Source organism: Equus asinus, chromosome 12, assembly GCF_041296235.1.
Source record: "Equus asinus isolate D_3611 breed Donkey chromosome 12, EquAss-T2T_v2, whole genome shotgun sequence".
In the NCBI taxonomy this organism is placed as follows: domain Eukaryota; kingdom Metazoa; phylum Chordata; class Mammalia; order Perissodactyla; family Equidae; genus Equus; species Equus asinus.
In genome coordinates, this window is record NC_091801.1 from 65,653,932 (window position 1) to 65,678,109 (window position 24,178).

A 24,178-nucleotide genomic window follows, 5' to 3' on the forward strand; every position below is an offset into this window, starting at 1 on the left:
TCCACGTCCTCATATGTAAAATAGCACCCACCCCTGTGACTAGCATTGTGAGAAACACATGACATAATATGTATAAAAGTATTCTGTGCATTATAAAACTTCATTCAAATGTAAGGAGTTGCCTTTAGTGTAATTGGGGAATTGAAAACAAAGAATTATTTTCAACCGTGTGCAGCTTGCTTTTTTCACCCAAAAGTATGTCTTTGAACTTTATCAAGGTTCAATGTACATTGTTTAGTTTATTCATTGTACCTGCTGTAAGGTATTCTATTATATAACCTACAGTTTCTTGACTCATTACTATGGAGTATTTCCCTATTTCAGATATTGCTACAGTCAACATCCTTTGTATGTCTCTCGGCTCTAGAAATAACGCTTAGATTTGTTGGAGAGTAAGGAAGTTACATCTTCAATTGCATGAGCACTGCAAGTTGCCCTTCAAGATGGTTGTCCCAATATACTCTCCCACAAACTGCAAGTAGGAGGTCTGGTTTCCTGGCATCTCACCAGCACTGTTGGGTGTTGCTTATCTGATGACTCTGAAATCCTATGTCATTGTTATTTTAAATATGACTTTCCCTCTCTGCTAATGAGATTGAGCCGTTTTTCATTTGTTTCCGAGCCATTTGGATTTCTCCTTATGTAAACACCTGTTTATAAACTGTGTTGGCTTTTTGTTGTGTGGGTTTTTTTTTTTTTCCGTTGATTTGTAGGTGGTTTTGTCTATTCTGGACACTAATCCTTTATTAATGATATGGCTCGCAAATATCTTTTCCTAGTCTGTGGCTTCTTATTGTTGTTTACGGGAGTTGATATTGTCTAGAAATTTTAATTCTAATATAGTTAAATCTAATATTTCTGTGAGCTATCATCTCATATTTTTCTTTACCCTTCTTTTAGCCGTGATTTACTTAGAAGTATCTTTTTATTTTTATTTAAAAAAAATTTTTTATTGAGATATAGTTGACATACATTATATTAGTTTCAGGTGTACAACATAATGATTCAATATTTGTATATATAGCAAAACTATGAGCACAATAAGTCTAGTTAACATCAGTCACCATATATAGTTACAGAATTCTTTTTCTTGTGATGAGAACTTTTAAGATTTACCCTGTTAGCAACTTTCAAATATGCAACAATGTTATTAACTATAGTCGTTATGTGACTACGTATATTACATACATGCAACTATGTATTTGACTGACTTATTCTGTAACTGGAAGTTTGTGCCTTTTGACTCCCTTCACAATTTTGCTCACCCCTGACCTCCTGCCTCTGACAGCCATCAATCTGTTCTCTGTATCTATGAGCTTGCTTTTGTTGTGGTGGTGGTATTTTTTTAGAGTCTGTGAGATCACACAGTATTTGTCTTTCTCTGTCTGACTTATTTCACTTAGCATAATGCCCTCAAGGTCCATCCATGTTGTTGCAAATGGCAAGATTTCACTCTTTTTTTGTGGCTGAATAATATCCCATCGTATATATACACCACATTTTCTTCATCCATTCAGTCTTCGCTGGACCCTCATGTTGTTTCTATATCGTGGCTATTGTAAATAATGCTGCAGTGAGCACAGCCTGCGTTTATCTTTTTGAGTTAGTGTTTTCATTTTCTTCAGATAAATACCCATAAGTGAAATTGCTGGATTGTACAGCAGTTCTATTTTTAATTTTTTGAGGAAGCTCCATACTGTTTTCCACAGTCGCTGCACCAATTTACCTTCCCACCGAAAGTGCACAAGCGTTCCCTTTTCTCCATAGAAGTGTCTTTAAATTTCTAATCATATGTGCGATATTTGTTATCTTTTCCTTATTGACATATTAGTTTTATTGCACTTGGTCACAGCAGACAGTCTGTATAGTACCAATTCTATGACATGTGTTGATATTGGCTTTGTGGCCTTTTGTTAAGTTTTACAGATGTTCCATGTATGCTTTAGAAGAATTTGTGTTCTCTAACTGTGGAGTTCAGAATCCTGTATATAAATAATCAGTAAAGTAAATCATTAATTGTATTGTTAAAATCTTCTTTATCTGTGCTAGTTCTTTGTCTTTCAATTACAGAGATAGATGTTTAAAATCTTCTACTCCAATTGTCAGTTTCTCAATTTCTCTTTGTAATTCTGCGTTATATGTCCTGAGATTGTATTACAATGTGCAAAAAAAAAAAAAAAAATACAACAATTATCTTACTAGTGACTTGCTATGTCAATATTTCTCTTTTGGATTATTTTCTTAGTATGTATTTTCTTCATCCTTTAGTTTAAGCCTTTCTATGTCTTATATTTTAGATGTGTCTCTTTAAATAGCATATGTCTGGATTTTATTTTTAGTCCGGCTTTAAAAGCTTTCTTTTTAGAGTTTAGTCCTTTCTATTGTTTGTAATAATTGACCCATTTGGGTTTATATTTCTATATCCATCACCTTAATTTTTGTTTTCTATTTTCCCACATAGTGTATATGTGGCTTTCTTAGTTGATTGAGGTTTTATTTGTTTATTTACACTTTTTGGCTTTTTGCTTTTATTCTCAGTCTTTTCCTTTTCCCTCCACTAGTTTGGAAATTGTAGTCTCTATATTTTTTCTTTTAAGAGTTAACTTAGAAATTTTAGGAGACATATTTAGTTTGACAAAATCTAAAAAGAACCAAGATTTCTTCCCTTCTTTCAACCAACATGGTATTCTTGGAGTTCATTTCTCTTGGATCATCCTTTTTATAATTTATGTGCTGTTTCTTTCCAGTATTTTAGTACTTTTTTAATATCAAAAATTAAACTGATAAGAACAGATACTACAGTTGATGTTAGCCAAACGGCCGAGAAGCAATAATAATATCACAAATTAGATATTTTATTATTATCACTTGTTATAAATTAATATGTGTTAAGACTTGCCTACACATTTGCTGTTTCTTTGCTCATGATGTCTTCTGGTATCATTTTATTTTTCCTAAAGCCATCCGTTAGATGTTCCTTTAATGGGAAACTATTGGTAGTAAATTTTTAATTTTTGTTCATCTGAAAATGAAAATTTCCTATGTTATCAAAAGATAATTTTGGTGGTCGTTACAGAGATTGCTGATTGTCCTCCGCATTCATTGCCACTGCTTCTTTTTAACAATAGAATCCCCTGAATGTTAGCCAAGTACATGGCCATTCATCTAGGGACTTGATGTCTTAGCATCTATGCAAGTAACTATGACCTTATGACTAAGTCCCAGCTAATGAGAGAGAGGGTGTATGCAGGCTCCCTGGCTGTTCTTCTTAAATGAAAACTAAATGCCCTCCTTAACCATTTTCACCCTTCTCAACAGGCTAGAATGGGAACATGTGGTAGTGAATTCACTTTGATGAACAATATCCCAGGGCATAGCAGAACAATAAGTAGAAGCAACTGAGAGTTCACACTGCCTTACATGGTACAGCTACTCCACCACTTTGGATCAGCCTCCAGATCAGATTTTAATATAAGACAATAGTAAACCTCCTATCTTGCCTAAAACCTTTAATATTGATCTCAGATAAGCAGTCACACAACTTTCCAAACTAATAAACTGTGTATACAATTCTAGATGAGCAGTTATTTCTCTGAGCACTTTGTAGATGCTGTCACACTGTTTTGTAGCTTCCATTGTTGCTATTGAAAAGTCAGCTGTCAGTCTAATTAATTGTTGTTCTGTGGGAACTCTTTCCTCCCTGGATGCTTTCAAGATCCCTTTGTCTTTAGTGATCTCAAGTTTCACTGCAATACGTCTCTGTGTGGATTGTTTTTGTTGTTGTTGCTTTGCCTTTTTGGAAATCTTTGGGCTTAATGAATTTGAATCATTCATTGGTAGATATGTATGCTGTATATATATGATGCACATATATAATTCATATACAAAGAATTATACATTGGCATAATGTTTCTCATTGAATTTATAGTATTCTCAGTCATTATCTCTTTGAATATTACCTCTCTCCTATCATCTCTATTATGTTTTTATGAAATTCCAATTAGTAGTAGTGGTACACTATAACTTCTAATTTTATTCTCATATCTCTTAACCTTTCATTTTATTTTCTACTTGTCTCTCCAGGCTTCATTCTATGTAATTTCTTCAAATATATCTTTTGGTGTACTCTATAGTTGGCCATGTTTAATATGCTATTTAACTTATGCATTTTGTTTCTGCTTTTGATTATTATATGTAGCAGATCTAGAAGTTATTTTTGGTTCCTTTTTAAACTTTCTGGTCATTTATATAGGCTCTTCTTTTGTAACATTTTCAAAACTATTTTTTCTTTAAATATGTTCAATATAGTTTATATTCTTTATCTGATAATTTCAATATCTTCAGTGTATGTGCTTCTGATTCTGCCGTTTGTTTTTCTGCTGGTTTTACTCATACTACTTGTTTCCACGTGCATTTCATGATTTTTTTTTTTAGTGTCTATTTGAGTTCCTATTACTTGAAACATTATCTCTGGGAATATTCTGAGCCTGTGTTTGAACTCTATTCCTCCAGAGAATATCTGTTCGGCTCTTGCTAAGCTTCTGGGTGTACAACCAACCGAACACCACCTTAAGGGTTTGACTTTGGAGTGTTCTTTGATCTTCACAAGCAGTGTGAATTCTGGTCCCTCGATTGTATGAGAATCAGCTTCCATGGAATATTTCTTGGCAGGGATATTTCCTACTCCCATAGCTAAAGTGGAAACAACATCTTGGTCATCCACCTGCTAGTGGGCCTTTTTTTTTCCTAGCTCATTCAGAGTACAGCCTTTCAAGTTCCTCAGCTTTAAAGAATGTTTCATATTCTACCCTCCCCCCATCTATCATAGGTCCAAGTTCACATTTTGTTGCCTTGTGTGCCTGTAAAATACAAGCTTTGCGGCCAACCTCAGCCATTTCCCCATCCTCCCCGGGGGCAGCCTCCGTGCAGATGCCTGCTGCTCTGGTTTTTTTGTTTCGTCTTCATTCCTGGTACTTAAGGATTCAGTTCTTAATTACAATAATGTTCTTTTAGTTTAAACAGCATTAATAAGCTTATTTAGCTGGAGGGTTTTCAAGTTTTTTCATCTGCAATACTGTTGGAACAAGTTATAAAATATTTATGTATGACCTAAGAGTCAAACTTTGTAATGAGTAAAAAGCAACAGAGAAGGGTTGATCTCTGACTTGGAGGAAAAGGTGATGTAAAATAGAAAAACTATTGAAGTTTTCAAATATTTAAAGTATAATAAACTATTTAAGAAGTAATGTCCCCAAAATATGTAATAAACCCTGTCTGATGATTTCACATAGTCGTGATTATTTTATTTATTTATTTATTTATTTATTTCACATGGATGCCATTTTGCATTTATTGTGTTTCTGAGGTAACATACACATTAGTCTGGTATAAGAGCAGACCAGTATCTTTATCATATATTTCATGTGGGAAAAATGTGTTATCAGACTTCAGGGCTTTGTGCAAGATCATAAAGAGCTGTCAGAACAGAGTTGGAAAGGACTTAGAGATCATTTAAAATGGGTCATCATTTTGAAGATGCTGAGCCTGGGGCTCAAGGATATATAGTGGCATAGCTGGATGTAGAATCTTGATTTTTCCGTCTCTCTCTGTTCTTTAAACCCTGGAGATCTGGGCTGGCCCACGGCCGAGTAGTTAAGTTCACGCGCTCCTCTTCGGCAGCCCAGGATTTCACTGGTTCAGATCCTGGGCGCGGACATGGCACCGCTCGTCGGGCCACACTGAGGTGGCATCCCACATGCCACAACCAGAAGGACCCAAAGCTAAAAATATACAACTATGTGCTGGGGGGCTTTGGGGAGAAAAAGGAAAAATAAAATCTTTTTTTTTTTTTTATTAATGTTATGATAGATTACAACCTTGTGAGATTTCAGTTGTACGTTTTTGTTAGTCATGTTGTGGGTACACCACTTCCCCCTCTGTGCCCTCCCCCCACCCCCCCTTTTCCCTGGTAACCACCAATCAGATCTCCTTATCAATATACTAACTTCCACCTATGAGTGGAGTCATATAGAGTTCGTCTTTCTCTGACTGGCTTATTTTGCTTAACATAATACCCTCGAGGTCCATCCACGTTGTTGTGAATGGGCCAATTTTGTCTTTTTTTATGGCTGAGTAGTATTCCATTGTGTATATATACCACATCTTCTTTATCCAATCATCAGTTTCTGGGCATGTAGGCTGGTTCCACGTCTTGGCTATTGTAAATAATGCTGCGATGAACATAGGGGTGCAACAGACTCTTGAGATTTCTGATATCAGGTTCTTAGGATAGATACCCAGTAATGGGATGGCTGGGTCATAGGGTATTTCTATTTTTAACTTTTTGAGAAATCTCCATACTGTTTTCCATAGTGGCTGTACCAGTTTGCATTCCCACCAACAGTGTATGAGGGTTCCTTTTTCTCCACATCCTCTCCAACATTTGTCACTCTTGGTTTTGGATGTTTTTGCCAATCTAACGGGGGTAAGGTGATATCTTAGTGTAGTTTTGATTTGCATTTCCCTGATGATTAGTGATGATGAGCATCTTTTCATGTGTCTATTGGCCATATTCATATCTTCTTTTGAGAAATGTCTGTTCATGTCCTCTGCCCATTTTTTGATCGGGTTGTTTGTTTTTTTGTTGCTAATCAGTGTGAGTTCTTTGTATATTATGGAGATTAACCCTTTGTCAGATAAGTGGCTTGTAAATATTTTTTCCCAATTAGTGAGCTGTTTTTTTGTTTCAATCCTGTTTTCCCTTGCCTTGAAGAAGCTCTTTAGTCTGATGAAGTCCCATTTGTTTATTCTTTCTATTGTTTCCCTCAACTGAGGAGTTACAGTGTCCGAAAAGATTCTTTTGAAACTGATGTCAAAGAGTGTACTGCCTATATTCTCTTCCAAAAGACTTATTGTCTCAGGCCTAATCTTTAGGTCTTTGATCCATTTTGAGTTTATTTTGGTGTGTGGTGAAAAAGAATGGTCAATTTTCAATCTTTTGCATGTGGCTGTCCAGTTTTCCCAGCACCATTTGTTGAAGAGACTTTCTTTTCTCCATTGTAGGCCCTCTGCTCCTTTGTCGAAGATTAGCTGTCCATAGATGTGTGGTTTTATCTCTGGGCTTTCAATTCTGTTCCATTGATCTGTGGACCTGTTTTTGTACCAGTACCATGCTGTTTTGATCACTGTAGCTTTGTAGTATGTTTTGAAATCAGGGATTGTGATTCCGCCGGCTTTGTTTTTGCTCAGGATTGCTTTAGCAATTCGCAGTCTTTTGTTGCCCCATATGAATTTTAGGATTGTTTGTTCAATTTCTGTGAAGAATGTTCTTGGGATTCTGATTGGGATAGCATTGAATCTGTATATTGCTTTAGGTAGTATGGACATTTTAACTATGTTTATTCTTCCAATCCATGTGCAAGGAATGTCTTTCCATCTCTTTATGTCATCGTCAATTTCTTTCAAGAAAGTCTTGTAGTTTTCATTGTATAGATCCTTCACTTCCTTGGTTAAGTTTATCCCAAGGTATTTTATTCTTTTCGTTGCAATTGTGAATGGGATTGAGTTCTTGAGTTCTTTTTCTGTTAGTTCATTGTTAGTGTCGTGATTATTTTTTCGTTCAAGAATTTACACATTAGTATTCTGTGCCAATAACACTATAAAAGAGCTGTAGGGAAACGTGGGTAAAATAACCATATTCCCTTTTCCTAGCCTTAACCCTTTCTTATTAAAAGGATGAAATTTTACATCCACAAAAACTTGTTGAATTCTTGTCATGTACTCAGTGATGAAGGTTTGGGATTAGGTGGAAAATAACATAGAAGTATAAAATGGTCCCTGGTTTTTAGGCATGGTGCCTGTAGCATGAATATCTGTGAGTCAACTAGTCACATTTGAACAAAACTTTCCGTTAAAAATCAATCATTTAAGATGCACAAACAAAATTAAAGAGTTGTGCCAGACTGGGTATGTTAATTAGGATGCATTGGGCTTGCTGCAAGGAACAGAAAATTTGGTTAGTAAAGTGGTGTAAACCATTAGGACATTTGGACCTTCCTTTTTTGCTCAATGAAAGATTTAGGGGTAGATGGTCCCAAGGCAAAGGAGGCTGCTCAACAACCCCTCCAGGACACAGATTGTTCCAGCTTCCCAGTTTGCTTTCCTTAGTCTTGATCAAATTGGCCCAAACTGGTTAACATGCCCATTCCTGGTTGCGAAGCAGGCTGGGCAAGCAAATTTCTGTCTTTTTGAGCCTTTCTAGTGGGAGATATAAAATGGAGAAGGCAGTCAGGGAACACTCTTTGGCAGCCAACCAACAATGTCTGGCAGACTGGAGGAAAATATTAGCATCCTTTATAATAGTTAAAGGTGTAGTACCCAAATATATGAAGAATTTCTGCACATCGAAGAGAAAAACACATCCAACCCAATAGAAAACTGAGTAAATTATACATAAGTGACTGCAATGAGACAAAATGCTAATGGACAAACTTATGAAAAGAAGTTCAATATAGTAGTTTTCAGGGAAGTTAAAGTTAAAATAAGACTAAGGTATTATTTTTACCAGTCACAGTAAAAATGTGAAGTTTGACAATATCAAGTGTTGACTAAGGTTTAGAGAAACAGGGACCTTCTTAAACTCTTGGCAGATGAGTAAACTGGCGTGGCTTTTCTGGAGTGCAATATGACAATATATCTGTATTTGTATCAAATTTCAGTTATAGTTCTATTTGTTGATATCTTAAATATTAACATTTTCACTTAAATGTTAACGTTTGTACTTAAGGGATATTTAAAGATATTAATTGAAGTATTGTTTAAACAGCAAAAAATTATGGGGAAATCCTCTACATTTCCAATAACAGTCAAATGGATAAACAAACTATTATATATCCATAGTTTGAACAACTATGCAACTCGCTAAGAATAAGTTAGATCCATATGTTATATCATAGAAAATTCTCTAAAACATATTAAATTAAAAAGCTCAGAATTATATAAAAAGTGTGAGGGCCAGCCCCAGTGGCCTAGTGATTAAGTTCCGCACACCCCACTTCGGCGGCCCGGGTTCAGTTCCTGGGCGTGAACCTATACCACTAGGGCCGTCAGTGGCCATGCTGTGGTGGCGGCTCACATGCACAAAGAGGAAGATGTTAGCTCAGGGCGAATCGTCTTCAGCAAAAAGAAAAAAAAAGTGTGATATCAATATCCAGTCTGTATATATCAAATAATACCACAAAAAGTCTGTAGGTAATTTTTTTTATAGATACACATAACACATGCATAAAATACAATTTTATAATTATATTTTAAAAATCTGGAAGGTAAGCAACCAACTGATATTGGGGCAGGGAGTGAATTTAAGTGGCTAAAAAAAAACTGGAAGAAACCTGATCACCTGACCCAGTCTTTTCCAGGGATGCAATCTGATGGTACACAAAGTGATTGTCAGTAGTCATGGACATGGCAGGGCATAAACTGGAATCACATAGTGAGAAAGCTGTTACGTTTTCAATGATCTTTTAATCCTTCTGCTCAGGTAGAAGAGAGATTCTCAGTTTGGTACCCATGTAGCCTAATACTTATTTCTCTCTCTCTCTTTTTTTGTTTTTTGGTGAGGAAGATTGTCCCTGAGCTAACATCTGTGCCAATCTTCCTCTGTTTTGTATGTAGGATGCCGCCACAGCATGGCTTGATGAGCAGTGCATAGGTCCATGCCTGGGATCCAAACCCATGAACCCTGGGGTGCCAAAGTGGAGCATGCAAGCTTAACCACTACACCACTGGGCCAGCCCCTGTTTATCTCTCTTTTTAACAAAGCGTAAACCCACAGCTCACAGACTTCAATAGGGAGAAAATCTAGCTAAATTTAATAGCATTTATAGTATATTTTTAAGGTTACCTTTTATTCTTAGTAAGTAATATGTTTTTCCATTTACTGTAGTGCTGTAATATTTGCTTTTCAAAAATATATTCATTTAAGTAAAATAATTTGTCAATTAAAAACTATTCACAGGGCCTATATGCCCCTAAATACAAAGAATATATGTTTGCAAAGAAAACATATACACTTTTATATGTTTATTATGTGTGTACATATATTTCTGTATAAAGAAAAATCGTGTGAAGTGATAATGCAGGTGGTGCAGTAATCTGGCAAAAATCTTGAGGGGAAATGCAAATAACTGAAGTTTCAGAAACACTAATCTAATTAGCTTTTTAGGGTGTAAATAAAGAACATTAAATTGTTACTATTTTCTTATGTTTTTTACCATTTAAATAATTTAATCTCAAGGTTGTGGTGTAAGACATACACAATTTTAGGTTAACAGTATTTTATCATTTGCATCCATTAATAACAATAGCCCTACATCACTAAAAAAAAAAATCCTGTGATTTTTTTTTTTAATTGAAAAAGATTTGGCATAGAAAGTTTGCTCAAACTATGAGATCATCAGCAGGGAGAGGTGAGTCTGGGTGGCAGATTTCCAATTAAGGATCACGATGAGTGTATATCATTACGCAATGTGTTGGCCTTGATACAAAATAAAAATTATATAATCCATATTCTTAAAGAAAATAGATGCAGTATACTGCTTTAAGATGTCTTTGTGCTAATACTTAACATCTGTTTGCCAGGGTGGTCCAGGACTCCGAGGACCAAAGGGTCAACGAGGTGAACAGGGCCCAAAGGTAATGTTCTCTCTCTCTCTCTCTTTCTCACGCACACACACACAAACAACTAGACATAGTATAATTTGGAGTTAAGTACTATTTACCTTTGCAATCTAAAGCTCCTTACATTTTTATGAAAATTGTGTCTAAGCTTTTTCCCTTATTCTTAAAGACTTGTACTTTTTCATCAAAAAAATATTTAGTAACTTAGTGAAAAGAAAGGTTTCTGGGTCAGAAATAGAGTGTCAATGACCTGGGTGGTTTAGTTTCCAAGGTATTTCTCTCTCCCTTGTCCATTCTTCTCTTTCTCCATCTACAATGAAGATGCATCTTTGATGGAGCACTGGTTCACAACTAGGCAGCAGTCCCTCCCAGGTCATTTCGCAGGTTTTAGATTCTTCTTTTTCCCTTCCCACTGTGTATAATCTAACACACAGCTCTATTTTTCCATTCTCACTATCCAAGGCCACCGAGTTTGGTGGTTCAAGTTGTACACTGTACAAAGGCACCAACCAAGAGGACCAAGCCGTGCCAGGTCATGTCAAAGCACATGTTTTCCTACTTTGCATGAAAGCGCCTTAAGGGCTGGCAGAAGCTCAGCCACTAATTGAGTTCAGGCCTCACCATCTTCTATCTGATTTTTGGCAAATCTTCTAACTGGTCTCTTGGCTCCAGTGGCTTGATTTTCTCATTAGTTCTTCACATCTGCCCCCAGATTCATTGCTTTAAAGTTATGCTGGGTCATATTATACTCTTAAAATCTGCAATCATATGCTATTGCCTTGAGAATACAACTTACCTTCCTTGACTCCTTGTCTCATTTTTACCATGTTGCGCCATATGGTCTCCTCTCCGTCCATCTTGCTTGACTTACTGCCTCAATGTGGTTACTTGTTAAATCTGCATAGTATTTATTCGTAGAGAAGAGAACATTGCAAGGTTTCTTACTATCAAATTGGAAACAAGCAAAGCCATGTAGGACAGAATGTGGGGGAGAAAAAGAAGTAAATGAAAGAAGGCTGAAGATAATTAATCAAGTACTAGTAGCCAACTCAAAATTCAAACCAGAAGATATCGCCTTTTTTGTTTGTTTTATTTTCTGAGATTGTGACGCATTTTCTCAGGCAGAAACTTGATGTGTCTTACTTGGCTCCATCTCTTATGTGCAAAAGGAAGGCCAGTGGTTTGAAAGCCTCTTCTCAGACAATGATACACTGGGTCTTCCTGACCTCCTGAGCTCCCACAGATTCTGGCTCCCTCCTCCCAATGCCTCTAATACCATTGTCCCATTGCTTTTCTAACGTTCTCACTGGATGATGGTTCTGGTCATGAAGACATAGTAGGAGTTCATAGATGTTTGATATTCTCAAGATCATCCCTTCCCTCTAATTATCCGTTCCCATCGGATCACTACTGATGTGGTAATTTCTGTGTGATGATTTTGATGAATCACAGATACAAGTATGTAGTGGTTTGAGGAAAAAGTCTTGTTGGACAAAGGATACTCATACGTCCACCAGTGTGGCGAGTGTAAGAACAGATAAACTATACTTTCCAAATGGAAAACTCCAATATGTATTGTTTCTTATTTCATGGCTTCGTATTTCAGTGGCAGCAAATAGGTAGTAAGAATTTAGAAGTTTGAAGCAGCCCTGTTGCTGGTCTCTTCTAGTCATTTTTGTCTCATACTTCACGGAATAAAATGGGATCACCTCCTTTCTGCTCTTCTATTCCATTCTCAATTCCTCGATAGTATATGAATGATGTGTTGTTAAACTATTATAAATATTAAGTAATATTTTTAAATCACTTCCGTGTCTTTCCCATCACATTTTTTAAAAAATCTGGCTACTTCTCTCTCCCCTCTTCTTATGTCATGTTTCTTGTAAGAATCGTTTTCATTTAGTTCTTCTGCATCCTCACCTGCAAAATAATAATTTTTTTGTTTGGTATATAAATGTTCTTAGCACCTTTGTTCACAATGGCAAAAAACTGGAAGCAACCAAAATGTCCGTTAACAGGTGAATAAACAATTTTCTGTATATCTGTGCAATGCAATACTACTCAGCAGTCAAACATGCAAACTACTGAAACATGCAACAAAATGGGTGAACCTCAAAGACTGCTGGTGAGAGTGCACAGTGTAAAATTGCTCCTGTTAGAGTCACCAGTTACCTTGTTACCAAGTCCACGGGCTGTGGTTTAATTCTTATCTTACTTGACATCTCTGCAGGATTTGAAATGATTGGACTCCCATTTGAAATTTTCTCCTCTTTTGGCCTTTCCTACACCGCTATACCCCTCTATCTTCATTTTCTTCCTAATTCTTAGGCTTTTTCATTTCAGCTTCTTTCCTAGGCTTCTCTTCCTCTCCCTTCTACCTGATTTTCAACTCATCTTTATCCATTTCCTCTTTAATTCTATCAACAGTCTCCTTAATAACCTTACCCACAAACACATCTTCAGTTACTCCAAAATCCGTCCCAGCTCAGACCTCTCCTAACCCCCAGACTACCATTTCCACCTGGTTATCCCCATCCACGTAAAACTTATCAGGCCGCACTCATTATTTACCCCTACTTTACATCATTTTGCTTTTTCTTGTGTGTTGCTTGTCCCGAGTAATGGATTCATCAATCTCACATCTGATGAGGTGGTACCCAGGTGTTGGAAGCCTTAACTTATAGAATAGCTTTCACTGGAGTCACAGAAGGAGAGAAGGGAAAGAAGAAGAGTTTGAGGACAAGTACGTTTTCTAGGTCTAATGTTACAGAACTGGTGTAGCTTTAGCTCAACCACGAGGTCCAAACTATAGAAGTAAGAGTTGCTAAAGTGAAAAGAATGCCTGATCCTGGGAAGAAAAGCAATCAAATAATGTTGAGCCTAGGGTAGGTCATTCAGTGGACATTGAGGAAGCATAGGGTGATGGCAGGAGCAAGGTGAGGTAGAAAGCAGAGGCCAGGTGCAAAGTCTTCTATAAACGCAGAGGAGTGCCCCAGAGGTAGGGAGTTGACAACAGTGAAGGTGGAGGGAATGTAGTTCAGCTGGTTGGTGTGAACCTTTACAGACCAGGAGGGTGGTCTTGAATCGCTGATATCTTTTGGATTTGTTATGGAGTGTGGGGGGTCTAGTTACTCACATAGTTGGCATGGTATTTGTATTTATGGAATAAAAAAAATTGCATCAACCCCTGTGTGTTTACTCTTTTGGTTTACTGATGACATTTTGCCTGGGAGGTGAATCAGCTGAGGCTTGATGTTTTGTTATCCTATGCGTGTTTCATGTCTTAGGAAAAATTATTTAAGGAAATAAATTATAAGTGCCCTAAGCAGAAATATCTCTTGGGTACCAGAGCGTCTATCTCTGGGATGACTTTCGTCTCTTGCCTTACAGGGACCAGATGGCCCTCGAGGTGAAACAGGCCCTCCAGGACCTCAGGGTCCCCCTGGACCCCAAGGACCAAGTGGTCTTTCCATTCAAGGAATGCCTGTAAGTTGTGTGTAAACATTCAGATGAATTTTATTGTTATCACTTCTCCATGAGTATATAAAGAATGAACTTCTGTCTCCTGCGCTTTAATAATGAGCCTTAGTCCCTCCCAGCCCCTAAAAATAAAAATTGAGAAATAAAAGTAATGAGTGAGAGTTCGTTCATTAGCCAATTTTTTTGTTCAATGGTGGAGGTCTTTTATAAACAGATACATGCCTCGGAGTAGGTTTATCCACCATTTGTCTATAGAAAAGAAAACAGGGTTTGACATGTAGGGCCTTTTTTCTTGTTTCACTACGTCCTCAACGGATGTGTTAGAATCTAGAAAATAACAAATGTTATACAAAGATAAGTTATTCATTATGGGTTTGTAGTAATTGTGGATATAGATTCATGAAAGTCATTTATTTATGATCTTTATCTCAATGGCTATCAAAGTGCATTGCACTGAGTGTGAGTTTTAGATTATAAACAGTATACTTTATACAACCGCATTTCTTTGTAAAAGCTGTTCCAACCGTTGAAAACAAATTTAATGCCACTCACTGATCTTCATTAATCTTACTGTAGGGATCTCGATTTAAAGGATAAAACCCATCTCTGTGATTAACATTTGAAGCAAACAGATCCTTTTAAACACCTTTTTAGCAATCTTTGTGTACATATGATTGTGTCTCCGTAGCTAAGATGTTTTCCTTTTCAGAGTTATTTTCACATTTTAGAAAGCCTTAACATGCCAGTTCGTACAATTACTGCTACTAATAAGCATTTGTTGAGGTCTTGTTACTGGCCAGGTACTGTGTTTGGTTTTCCATTCTTATAAATTTCTAGCTAAAACAAAACAAAAAGCTATATAGATAGAATCTTTAAAATCTAAAGTATAAATAATACTGAAATATTCAAGACTCCTATCCACATATTTACAGTATGGGCTTAGCCATATCAGACTGTATATTCTGTGTTTAAACTCTCATGATATATAAACATTCAACTCCATGGGAAAGCTTACGTAAGTGGTGTAGCATATGCGAGAAGTGAAATATACCATATTTGGATGTTAGCGTGAAAGCAATTTAATGTTGACGATAGAACAGTCAGTGGAGAAAAAGAAAAGCCTAAGAATTTACCTACGTGAATTTAACCCTGTGTACTTTTGAATATACAGGGAATGCCGGGTGAAAAAGGAGAGAAAGGAGAGACCGGCCTTCCTGGCCCACAGGTATTATTATTATTATTATTATTATTTCTGTTAGAGTCCATTAGAATTGGAGTTAACTGTTAGAGTTAGAGTTAACGAACTGTTAACTCTGTTAGAGTTAACTAGTCTAGAGCTTTGCCAAGGGGATAAAAAAGGCTGTAGCTTCTGAAGTCAGCTATGATCTTGGCAATAAGTGGTTTCTATATTAAAGACTGTTAGCCTGTATTCACTTACCTTAAGCCCCCTTTGAGGGTCATACTGGTGGTCCCCTGGGTGAGCTCTGGCGGGAGGACGTCTCTTTCCTATGAATAACTTCTGCGTCTAAATTCTCAGTCACAAAGGTGGCTTTTACACTATTAGCCTTGTTTGGTGACCTTGATCTATTTCAGGGAAGCTGAGTGAGAGTGTTATTGATTTCCATGAATCTGATTTTTTTCTGTCCTTTCTATGTCTAGGGTATCCCGGGGGCTGTTGGTTCACCAGGACGTGATGGCTCTCCAGGCCAGCGGGTAAGGATTTGCCCAAGGTTAGTTGTTAGCACAGTAGATTCCTCACCAAGTCACTCTGCTCCTGGCCCGTTCGTGTGCAAGGAAGTCAAACCAGGTGTTGTTGGTTTTTTTTTTCTTTTTTCCTCTTGTCTATCTGCATTCTACCTTTCCTGCATCTATTTCCTTTCACTGACATTTTCTATGTTCATTAGTTTCATCAAAACCTGGGAACTTTCATCAAACCTTCCCAAGTTAGCAACACCTCTTTCTGAACATTCCTAGAAGCTGAATACAGTTTGCACTGAATTGTGTGCATCAGTTTAGCAGATTTTCTAGTTTTTTCAAATCCTCAAGGCACAAACCTAAAGGAAATCAAGAATCATTTGGATTGAAATTTAAGTATTATCACTATCTGCAATATTCTCCATTTACTTAATATATGTCAATTACCTACTCTTTTAACCTGTTCAAGTGGACAGCAGTGAAAGAAATTAGAAGGATGGTTAGGAGAGGAAGGAGTTAGCATTTAGTGTTTGTTTGGTCGACATGTCTTCACTGGGCCAGATTTGAGGTCCTTGTTGCCAAAGATTTTATAGCTTAATGGGCGGAAATATAATCAAATAAGAAACAATAATATACGCTGTAATGGGGGCGGTATTCACAGAGCTCTATGGGAGTACAAAGGACAGATAACTAAGCTAGGCCTGGGGGGTTGGGGAAAGTTTCCAAGAGGAGGCACCATCGAGGCTGAGTCTCAAATGAGAGGTAGAAATTAGCCAGCTGCATGAGGAAGGAAAGCTATTGCAAGCAGAGAGAATGGCATATACAAAGGAGTGGAGACGAAGAGAAGGTGGGGCATTTCCAATATTGCACATAGTTCTGTATGGCTGCATATTAGAGTGCAGTGTGTGTGTGTGGGCACATGCACACATGTATGCACACACTTAGATGTGGGAAAATTTTCAAGAAGTGAACCTGGAGAGAGACACACAAATTCACCTGAATCATCTAATTTTTTTAGGCTAGGCATTTTGAGCTTTAACAAGAAGGCAATAGAAAGTCATTAAATTTTCAGCGAGGGTGAGAGAGGCTGGTCTTTCTTAAACTGTCACTGATTTAGACATATGGGCAGCTCCTCAATTTCTCTGAAGACTGAATTGTATGGAGTGGCAACCACTTAGGTCCAATCCAGAGAAGGACAACACGTTTGGCATGCACTGATTATTTTTGGTACAACTTACCCTCTAGGTTAGCCAACAATTGGCTGAAAGGCTCACTTCTCTACTCAAACAAGGCCTGCCTTTAGCTCAGGGTGGCCACACCACTCAAGAATAAGGAAATTGTCTTTTCCATAGAGGTGTAGGTGTGGGACCTTAAATTCTTTCCACGTTCTTTTTTTTTTTTACACCAAACTTTTATTTGCTTAAAATCACTGTTTAGTCTCTGTCCATCAAAGGAATTATGCAGTCTGTAAAGCGTGTCCAGGTGAACGTATCTAAGGGAGGCATTCTCTAAAAGTTAGATTCAAGTAGATTTCTTGTACATGTAGGAGTGTCTAGAAGTATTTATATGTTTTGGCAATGAGCTTAGGCTAAGATCCGGTGCGGTTACACACCTAGGTTCCTTCGTGATTCCTGAAGTTCAGAAAGTGGCAATTCTAAAGATTTGTTTCAGTGAATTAGCTTGATTTATCCATGCATGGGGTCCAGTGTTGGCAAAGAACTCCCAAATCAAACATATCAGATTAGTGTTTGGGTCATTTGATTTTGGAATTCTTTCTTTTAAAGCCAATATACCAACACAGACTTTTTCATAAATATTTTGCTATTCCTCCAAACATGTTTTCTTTTATGGGATGAAAAGTTTTAGAGCTGTAATAAAGTGATAAGATATCTGTACATGGATTTTATTTTCTTCTCTCTCTCAATTTGGAAGTCAAACTTGCAGAATGTGTTTGACTTCTATTTTGAAAAATTTTTGGACGGGAATGGACTTATTTTTAAAGCTGGTTTTCAGAAGATACTCATTCTTTATAGGGCCGTGTTAAAAACAGATTGTGCAAATCCTGCGACAATTGTTTTAGAACAGGTATTTGAGGGCAATACTATTCCAATGTACAACTCTAGGGGCACCATTCACACAGGATAAAATAGAATGGTGCACCCTGGAATGGCATAACCTGGCTGCCCTGCATGAGGGAGGGACCACATATATTCTTTTCAATATCTTAATATTCTTATTTAATAAGATATTAATGGAGCACATATCTTAATTGAATACATACTGTGTGCCATCTACGGTGCTCAGTCTAGAGAGAGTTGTCCGTTACTGCCTCCAGAGGGGAAGGATCCAGAAGAAGAGAGACTCAATAGCTAAAAGAGGCAATTCGTAGACCATCTACCTGAAGGACCTGGAAGGATGGGGTGGTGTCAAGAGCCTGACTCTTTTCCTGGGTCAGGAAACAAATGGGTCTTACTCAGAGGCACTCCAGAAGGAGGGAAAGGTGGGTGAAAACAGAGGTATTTAGGTGGCTCTGATCTGTTTAGTTAAATATCTGGAGGCTTAAGAAAAGTAAAAGGTCTGAAACAATTATGTAGTTACGTGTCAGGATTGTAAAGTGGGAGGTCCAGGACCAACATTCATGGTGATAGGGACAGATTTAGGATGTGGATTGCCTTCCATGAGGGCCAGGTCTCTCTGGGACAGCAGGAGTATCCAGGTCTGTGGTTAGGCAGTGGGAGAGGGGCGTTGTTGAAAGAGTATTAAGGACAAGCACTTTGCAATTATTCCTGCTCTGCCTTAGGCCATCCTAAAAGGCAGAGCTGCAACCAGAAAAAAAATAATAATAGCAATAACAACCATGGCATAGAAGAGACTGAGAACAAACACGCTGGATGATAAGACTTACTGCTGACATGCCCGAGAATCCGCTTCCAGAAAACTGCCCAGTTAGACTTGACTCTCCAGGGAATCAGAAAGGCAGAGTTATTTTGTCTTTTCCTCCCTCTGGACCTTTAAATCACTTACTCTTGTTGTACCTTCATTTCCCCTGATCCTGAGTGAGTAAAGCCCACTCTAGGTAAAGAAGGAGGAAGCTGGAATGGATAAATCTGTGTATGATGTCCAGTCAGTGCTTCTAGCTGTTGGGAAAGTCTTATGGGTGAGTGAGTGTGTGCCGTAGGAGCGCGGACTTGTCCTCACTGCTCCTTCTTCTCTCTTTCTAATCTTTGTCTTCTCTTATTGACAGTTAAGAACTCACTGCCCAAAGCTGGCACCATCACTTGACAATTAGCTTACGGAAGGGTTAGCATGTCTTTCCTGGAGCGGTGTCAATGTTACTCCTTAATTTAGCCTGGAAGGAGGGAATGCTTAGCAAAGAATAAAAAGAAGATTAAACATCTCCTCTTTAAACAGGGAACATGTTTTCTGATGTTTCTAGTTTATTTTGGCATTTCCCGAGGGGAAGCTTTGACTCTTAAAGGCTGATCATATCCAACCCTGGAACCAAGGGCAAAAGCAAGTCCAGCAAAAGTTGGACTTCTTCATCGAACAAGTCTCAGCCTCTTGCTGGGAAGCCCATAGAGCACAATGCAGGACCCCACTTCATAGAGCAACAGTGCAAGTTCAGATTTAATAGCTGAACGCATGCAGGCATCCAGGTTTCACCCTGAGCCATCCCAATCAACAGTATTCTGGTTTCATCTTTCTTTTCCACTGTACATCTTGCCACCTCTCTCTTGCCTCCTTCCTTCTCTTTTCCTGGTGTCTGTGACCCCAGGGTCCATCCTGTGATCTTTGAGCTCTTCCACTGTAGGGTGGATCTCTCTGCCCTCACCCTAGACATCCAGGTGGTCCTTAGAGAAACTAGGAAGAACAGGCAAGACATGGATCAGTCTAAGAAGTAAAAGAAAGAACTGACATAGAAAAAAGAAAAGAAAAACAACCTCTTTTCTAGTTCTGAGTCTTATTTACATCCAAGACCACCAGCTTTCTGTCAAGCACTCCAAATAGAAAGTTTAAAAATGATTTTTATTTTCCAGTGCTCGATACAGTTATGTAAAAAGTCAGAGAGACAAGAAATAAAAGTGACAAGAAGATATATATTTTATGACATCTGGAAGATAGTAATTCCTCCATTGTGCAGAGGGTATTAGTTTTTCAATTCCAAGTAAGCTTAATTTGGAATGCTTCCTCTCCCCCAAGTTTCTGCTCCCTGCATCTCCGTGCCATAACCACAGGCTTCCTTTCTCATCCATAAAAGATGAAATACTGTAAAAAACAAAAAAACCTTCTGTATGTGAATTCTGCTGAACTTGTGAGGTTCTGAGAAGCAGGATGGCCTGGTGGTGAATATCAGATTTGGACTGTTAGCCAGACCTGAGCTTGAACCCTAACCACATGACACTGAGCCAGTTACTTAATCTTTCCAAGCCTCACTCTCCTCATCTGTGAAGTGGAAAAAATAATATTTGACTCCACAGAGTTATTGTGGGAATGAATTCACATAAAGAATTTCTATATCAAACTTCAATTTTAGCTGCTGTTGGTATTCACTATTTTCAATGTAAACCTATTGAGTTAGGACAATATATTATTTTATAATGCCTGTACTTGACATATTAAGGCTTCTTAGACAATTTTAAAGAACTCTAAAAAAGTCTAAAAAAAAGTGGTTTGTTGTTGTTGCTTAATTTTCTGGGATTCCACATTGAAAGGACACTTGGAATATGCTTCCTTTTCATGTGGGTTGATGTATAGAATGGCCATATTTGTGATGAATATCCTATTTCATCAAAGTGAATTGGACTTAAAATGTACTGGAGAAATTGAACTTGAGTCAACTATCTGGATTTATTCCTGTCATAAATGTCAAACAGTGATGAGAGATTCGTTTAAGGAATATTTTGTTAAATACTAAGATTCATGATAATTGCCCCTTGAGTATCTTCCTCCTTCAGAAGAGGAAAAGTAAAATACCATCGCAAAGCTGGTGGAGAGGATGATTTGATTTTCTTTTTCATGGGTCTAGATGGGTTTTCATCAAACCCCAGGAAAGCATTCTCACCATCAGCCACAGTCATGATCGTATATGCAATCGAGACTTGGCAGATTATTTGAATAAATATAGCAGCAACCACTATCATTCATTATTGACCAAGTGCAGATGCTTTACGAATGTTATGTTCTCTAATCCAATGGGCACTGTTTATCCGATTATACAGATGAAGAATCTGAAGCTCAGAAAGCAGAAGTATTGAACAATGCCACACAGCCAGTAAGTGTTGGAGCCAGGATTAAAATCCATCTCTCTGGCTCCAACGAAGCACTCTTTCTTTCCACAAAATTACGTTAATAAAGGTCACCAAGGGATTTTGTTAATGTGGGTGAGTCTTCCACTAAAGATATTTAAGAAGCCAGGACTCCATCACTGAAGTTATCTTGCCCAGCATTTTTGGGTTGTAGGAACCCAGTTTGGGTAACTTTCTTGGTGAAGTAGGAATTGATGTATTTCACACATAAGAATATGTTTGTTTGATTATTTTCCACCTTTACTTGGAGAGTGGCACGTGTGGGCACATCTCAGGAGAGAACAGTTACTTAAGGAATTGGTTTTGTGTTATTACTGGCTTTAAAGATACTTCTGTTGGAGCACAGGGTACAAATAGTAGCGTCTGCTTTGTACTCTGGGTCTCATGCTGTCCTTCAGGGTCAGGCCAGACATCTTTATATTTGCAAACCAGCAATTCCACAGCTTAAGCGATCAAGTTTTTTTTTTCATGTTTTACTTTGTTTTTTTAATACACAGATTCCTGGCCTTCGACCTCAGAGATCCAGACACAAAAGGTCTTAGGCATGAATAGGAATGTATAGCTTTAAAAAGCTTAATGATTCCAATATCAGCTAAGTTTTGGACTCACTGGATAGTGTATTGCGTTAGGCCTATTGTATGTCAAAGTAACGTCTTAGATAGGATATTGCTGCTGTTTTTTGTTTTAATTCACTGAAGTCATTCCTAAGGGTTACTAAAAATACACATGTTTATATTTATACATATACATTTAAATTATGGGTGTAATATATACACACATATTATATATATACGTATTTGAAATAGTGTACTGTGTATATATAACATAAATATATGTATATGTTTATGTATACATATGTATACACACATACATAAATTTTTTGTGTGTGTATGTGACCGACAATTCCCCAGCATGACTCAACATGGTATCACACATAAGGATTGATCTTGGATCTCTAGCCTGGGCCAGTGTTTACAGAGTCTGTGGCTTTTCACTGCTTGGCCTCTTAATCTGGTGGTTGGTCTTAATCTTTTGCTGCAAATAGCAGCCTTATTTCTTATGGCTGACTGCCACACTGATCTGTCGGCCGTTGCTCGCTGCAGTTCAGAGCCATGCCACACGGTTGAAATCGTGCAGCAAGAGTTTCTTCAAGTGTTTCTCTACCCTCACTGTTTGAGTTTGGTCTGTTTCAATAAACTCGTCAGATGCCAACTGCCCAAGAGTGTAGCATCAGTTGAAAGACCTTAACAATTGGTGTTCCAGAATCTCAAGGTTAATATCCATGGCCCACCATTGTAAGCTTCACAGAAGCAAGGATGGTGATTATCCTAATTGAGTCACTACTTCTGAGTGCTATTTCTAATAGCTACGTAAACATAAATATTCCAACCTCCGACTTGAATTTCAGTTACAACTCTATTTCTGGGCACATCAGTTTCATCCTTTAAGCACCATAGTCATAGTGCCTAGAAACGAGAAACTTTAAGAGCCTACAAAAAATACTTATGACTAGAAAGAAACATATATATTTGCTCTAGAGTATGGAAAAGAAAACTGGAAAATGGAAATTAATAAATGTTCAGTTTTATAATGGTACACTTTGCCCGTTTCAGCAGGAATTAAATTTAGTACTCATTTGAATATTAGTGATTTTGAAAGCAAACTTTAGATTAGATTTCCTTTTGCTGATAAATCATAGCCAACCGTAACTTAAAAAGTTGGCGATAGCCAAATGTTTTCAAAAACAAATTAGAAAAATCCTTTCAAGTGTTTATAGCAAAAATTATTCTTAATGTGGGCTGTGGGTGCGTATGAATATTTTGAAGCGGGAATTTCAAAAGGGAAAAATGCCTGAAGCTACTTACATTATAAACCATCCCTGTTTGTGGGTGGCTGATTTCTTGTACTTTAAAAAACATATTTGTCGGCTTAACTGAATTCCCGCATTATGCTTATCATTTAATCTTCTATGCCCTAATATTCATTCTTCATTACTGAATTAAGGGTTTCTGCTTTTTATGAAAGTACATAATCCACAACCAAACACACATCTTCTCAGTCTGGCTCCCTAATATGAAATGGAAAATAGATATAGAAATGTTTTGCAAAATGCAAAACCATTTTTAGCTGTTGAAAGTTGAAGACCATTCAGTGAGCTTTGATTAAAGTGAAACTGAATCACTAAGCTAGAATTTGCCAATTATTTTGCCCAGTAAAATGCAGACATTTTACAGAGTTTTTCTTTTCGCCAAGTTTACTGCTTTTATATAAAAAGCTTCTGCAGGGGCCAGCCTGGTGGCATAGTGGTTAAGTTCATGCAGTCTGCTTTGGTGGCTTGGGGTTCACAGGTTCTGATCCTAGGCACGGACATACACACCACTCATCAAGCCATGGTGTGGCAGAGTCCCGCATACAAAATAGAGGAAGATGGGCATAGATGTTAGCTCAGTGATAATCGTCCTGAAGCACAAAAAAAGAGGAAGATTGGCAACATATGTTAGCTCAGGGCCAATTCTTTTCACACACACACACACACACAAGCTGCTGCCATTTCTGCTCGCCTGGATGAAGAAGTGAGAAAAGGGAACTGAACCCTCCATAAGAGTTGACTGGCTTTCTGAGGATGGGCTGTAACGTGGGCACTGCTGTGGTACTGGAGCAGGGAGACTAATGCAGTGGACCCAACCATGGGTCAACTGTGAGGTATCACTCACACTCCAGAGATGCCCAGGAGATCAGGCTGAGGCTCAACTTCAGCTCAATCCAGTTCTCCACCTAACCTTTTCCTCTGTCCTCTCCTGCTTCCTTTACTACCTTAATGGTTCCTCCCAAGAAGACTCCCTCTATAAATCAAATGCACATGCATCCGGGTCGGCTTCTAGGAAACCACCCCTAAGATATTCACTGAAATGAAATTTCAGCTTCTGAGGGTAGATGACTCCTGATGCCTTTCCTCCATGCTGTGGAGGATTCGGGAGCAAGGAGGGATGACATTGGCATTGCCCCCCTGCCCTTTCCAT

At 37.8% G+C, this 24,178-nt stretch overlaps 1 protein-coding gene and 1 pseudogene across 2 annotated transcripts in view; one reads left to right on the forward strand and one right to left on the reverse strand.

Annotated features, from left to right (window-relative positions):
- The window catches only part of COL14A1 (collagen type XIV alpha 1 chain), a 218,905-nt gene that overhangs the window by 154,741 nt on the left and 39,986 nt on the right, over window positions 1-24,178 (forward strand). For both annotated transcript variants that reach the window (XM_014855292.3, XM_014855291.3), the window contains exons 37-40: window positions 10,639-10,692; window positions 14,068-14,163; window positions 15,329-15,382; window positions 15,817-15,870. In XM_014855292.3, the coding sequence (XP_014710778.1) occupies window positions 10,639-10,692; window positions 14,068-14,163; window positions 15,329-15,382; window positions 15,817-15,870 (258 nt within the window). The remainder of the gene's footprint in view (window positions 1-10,638; window positions 10,693-14,067; window positions 14,164-15,328; window positions 15,383-15,816; window positions 15,871-24,178) is intronic.
- On the reverse strand, window positions 2,729-2,832 carry LOC123275914 (U2 spliceosomal RNA; annotated as a pseudogene).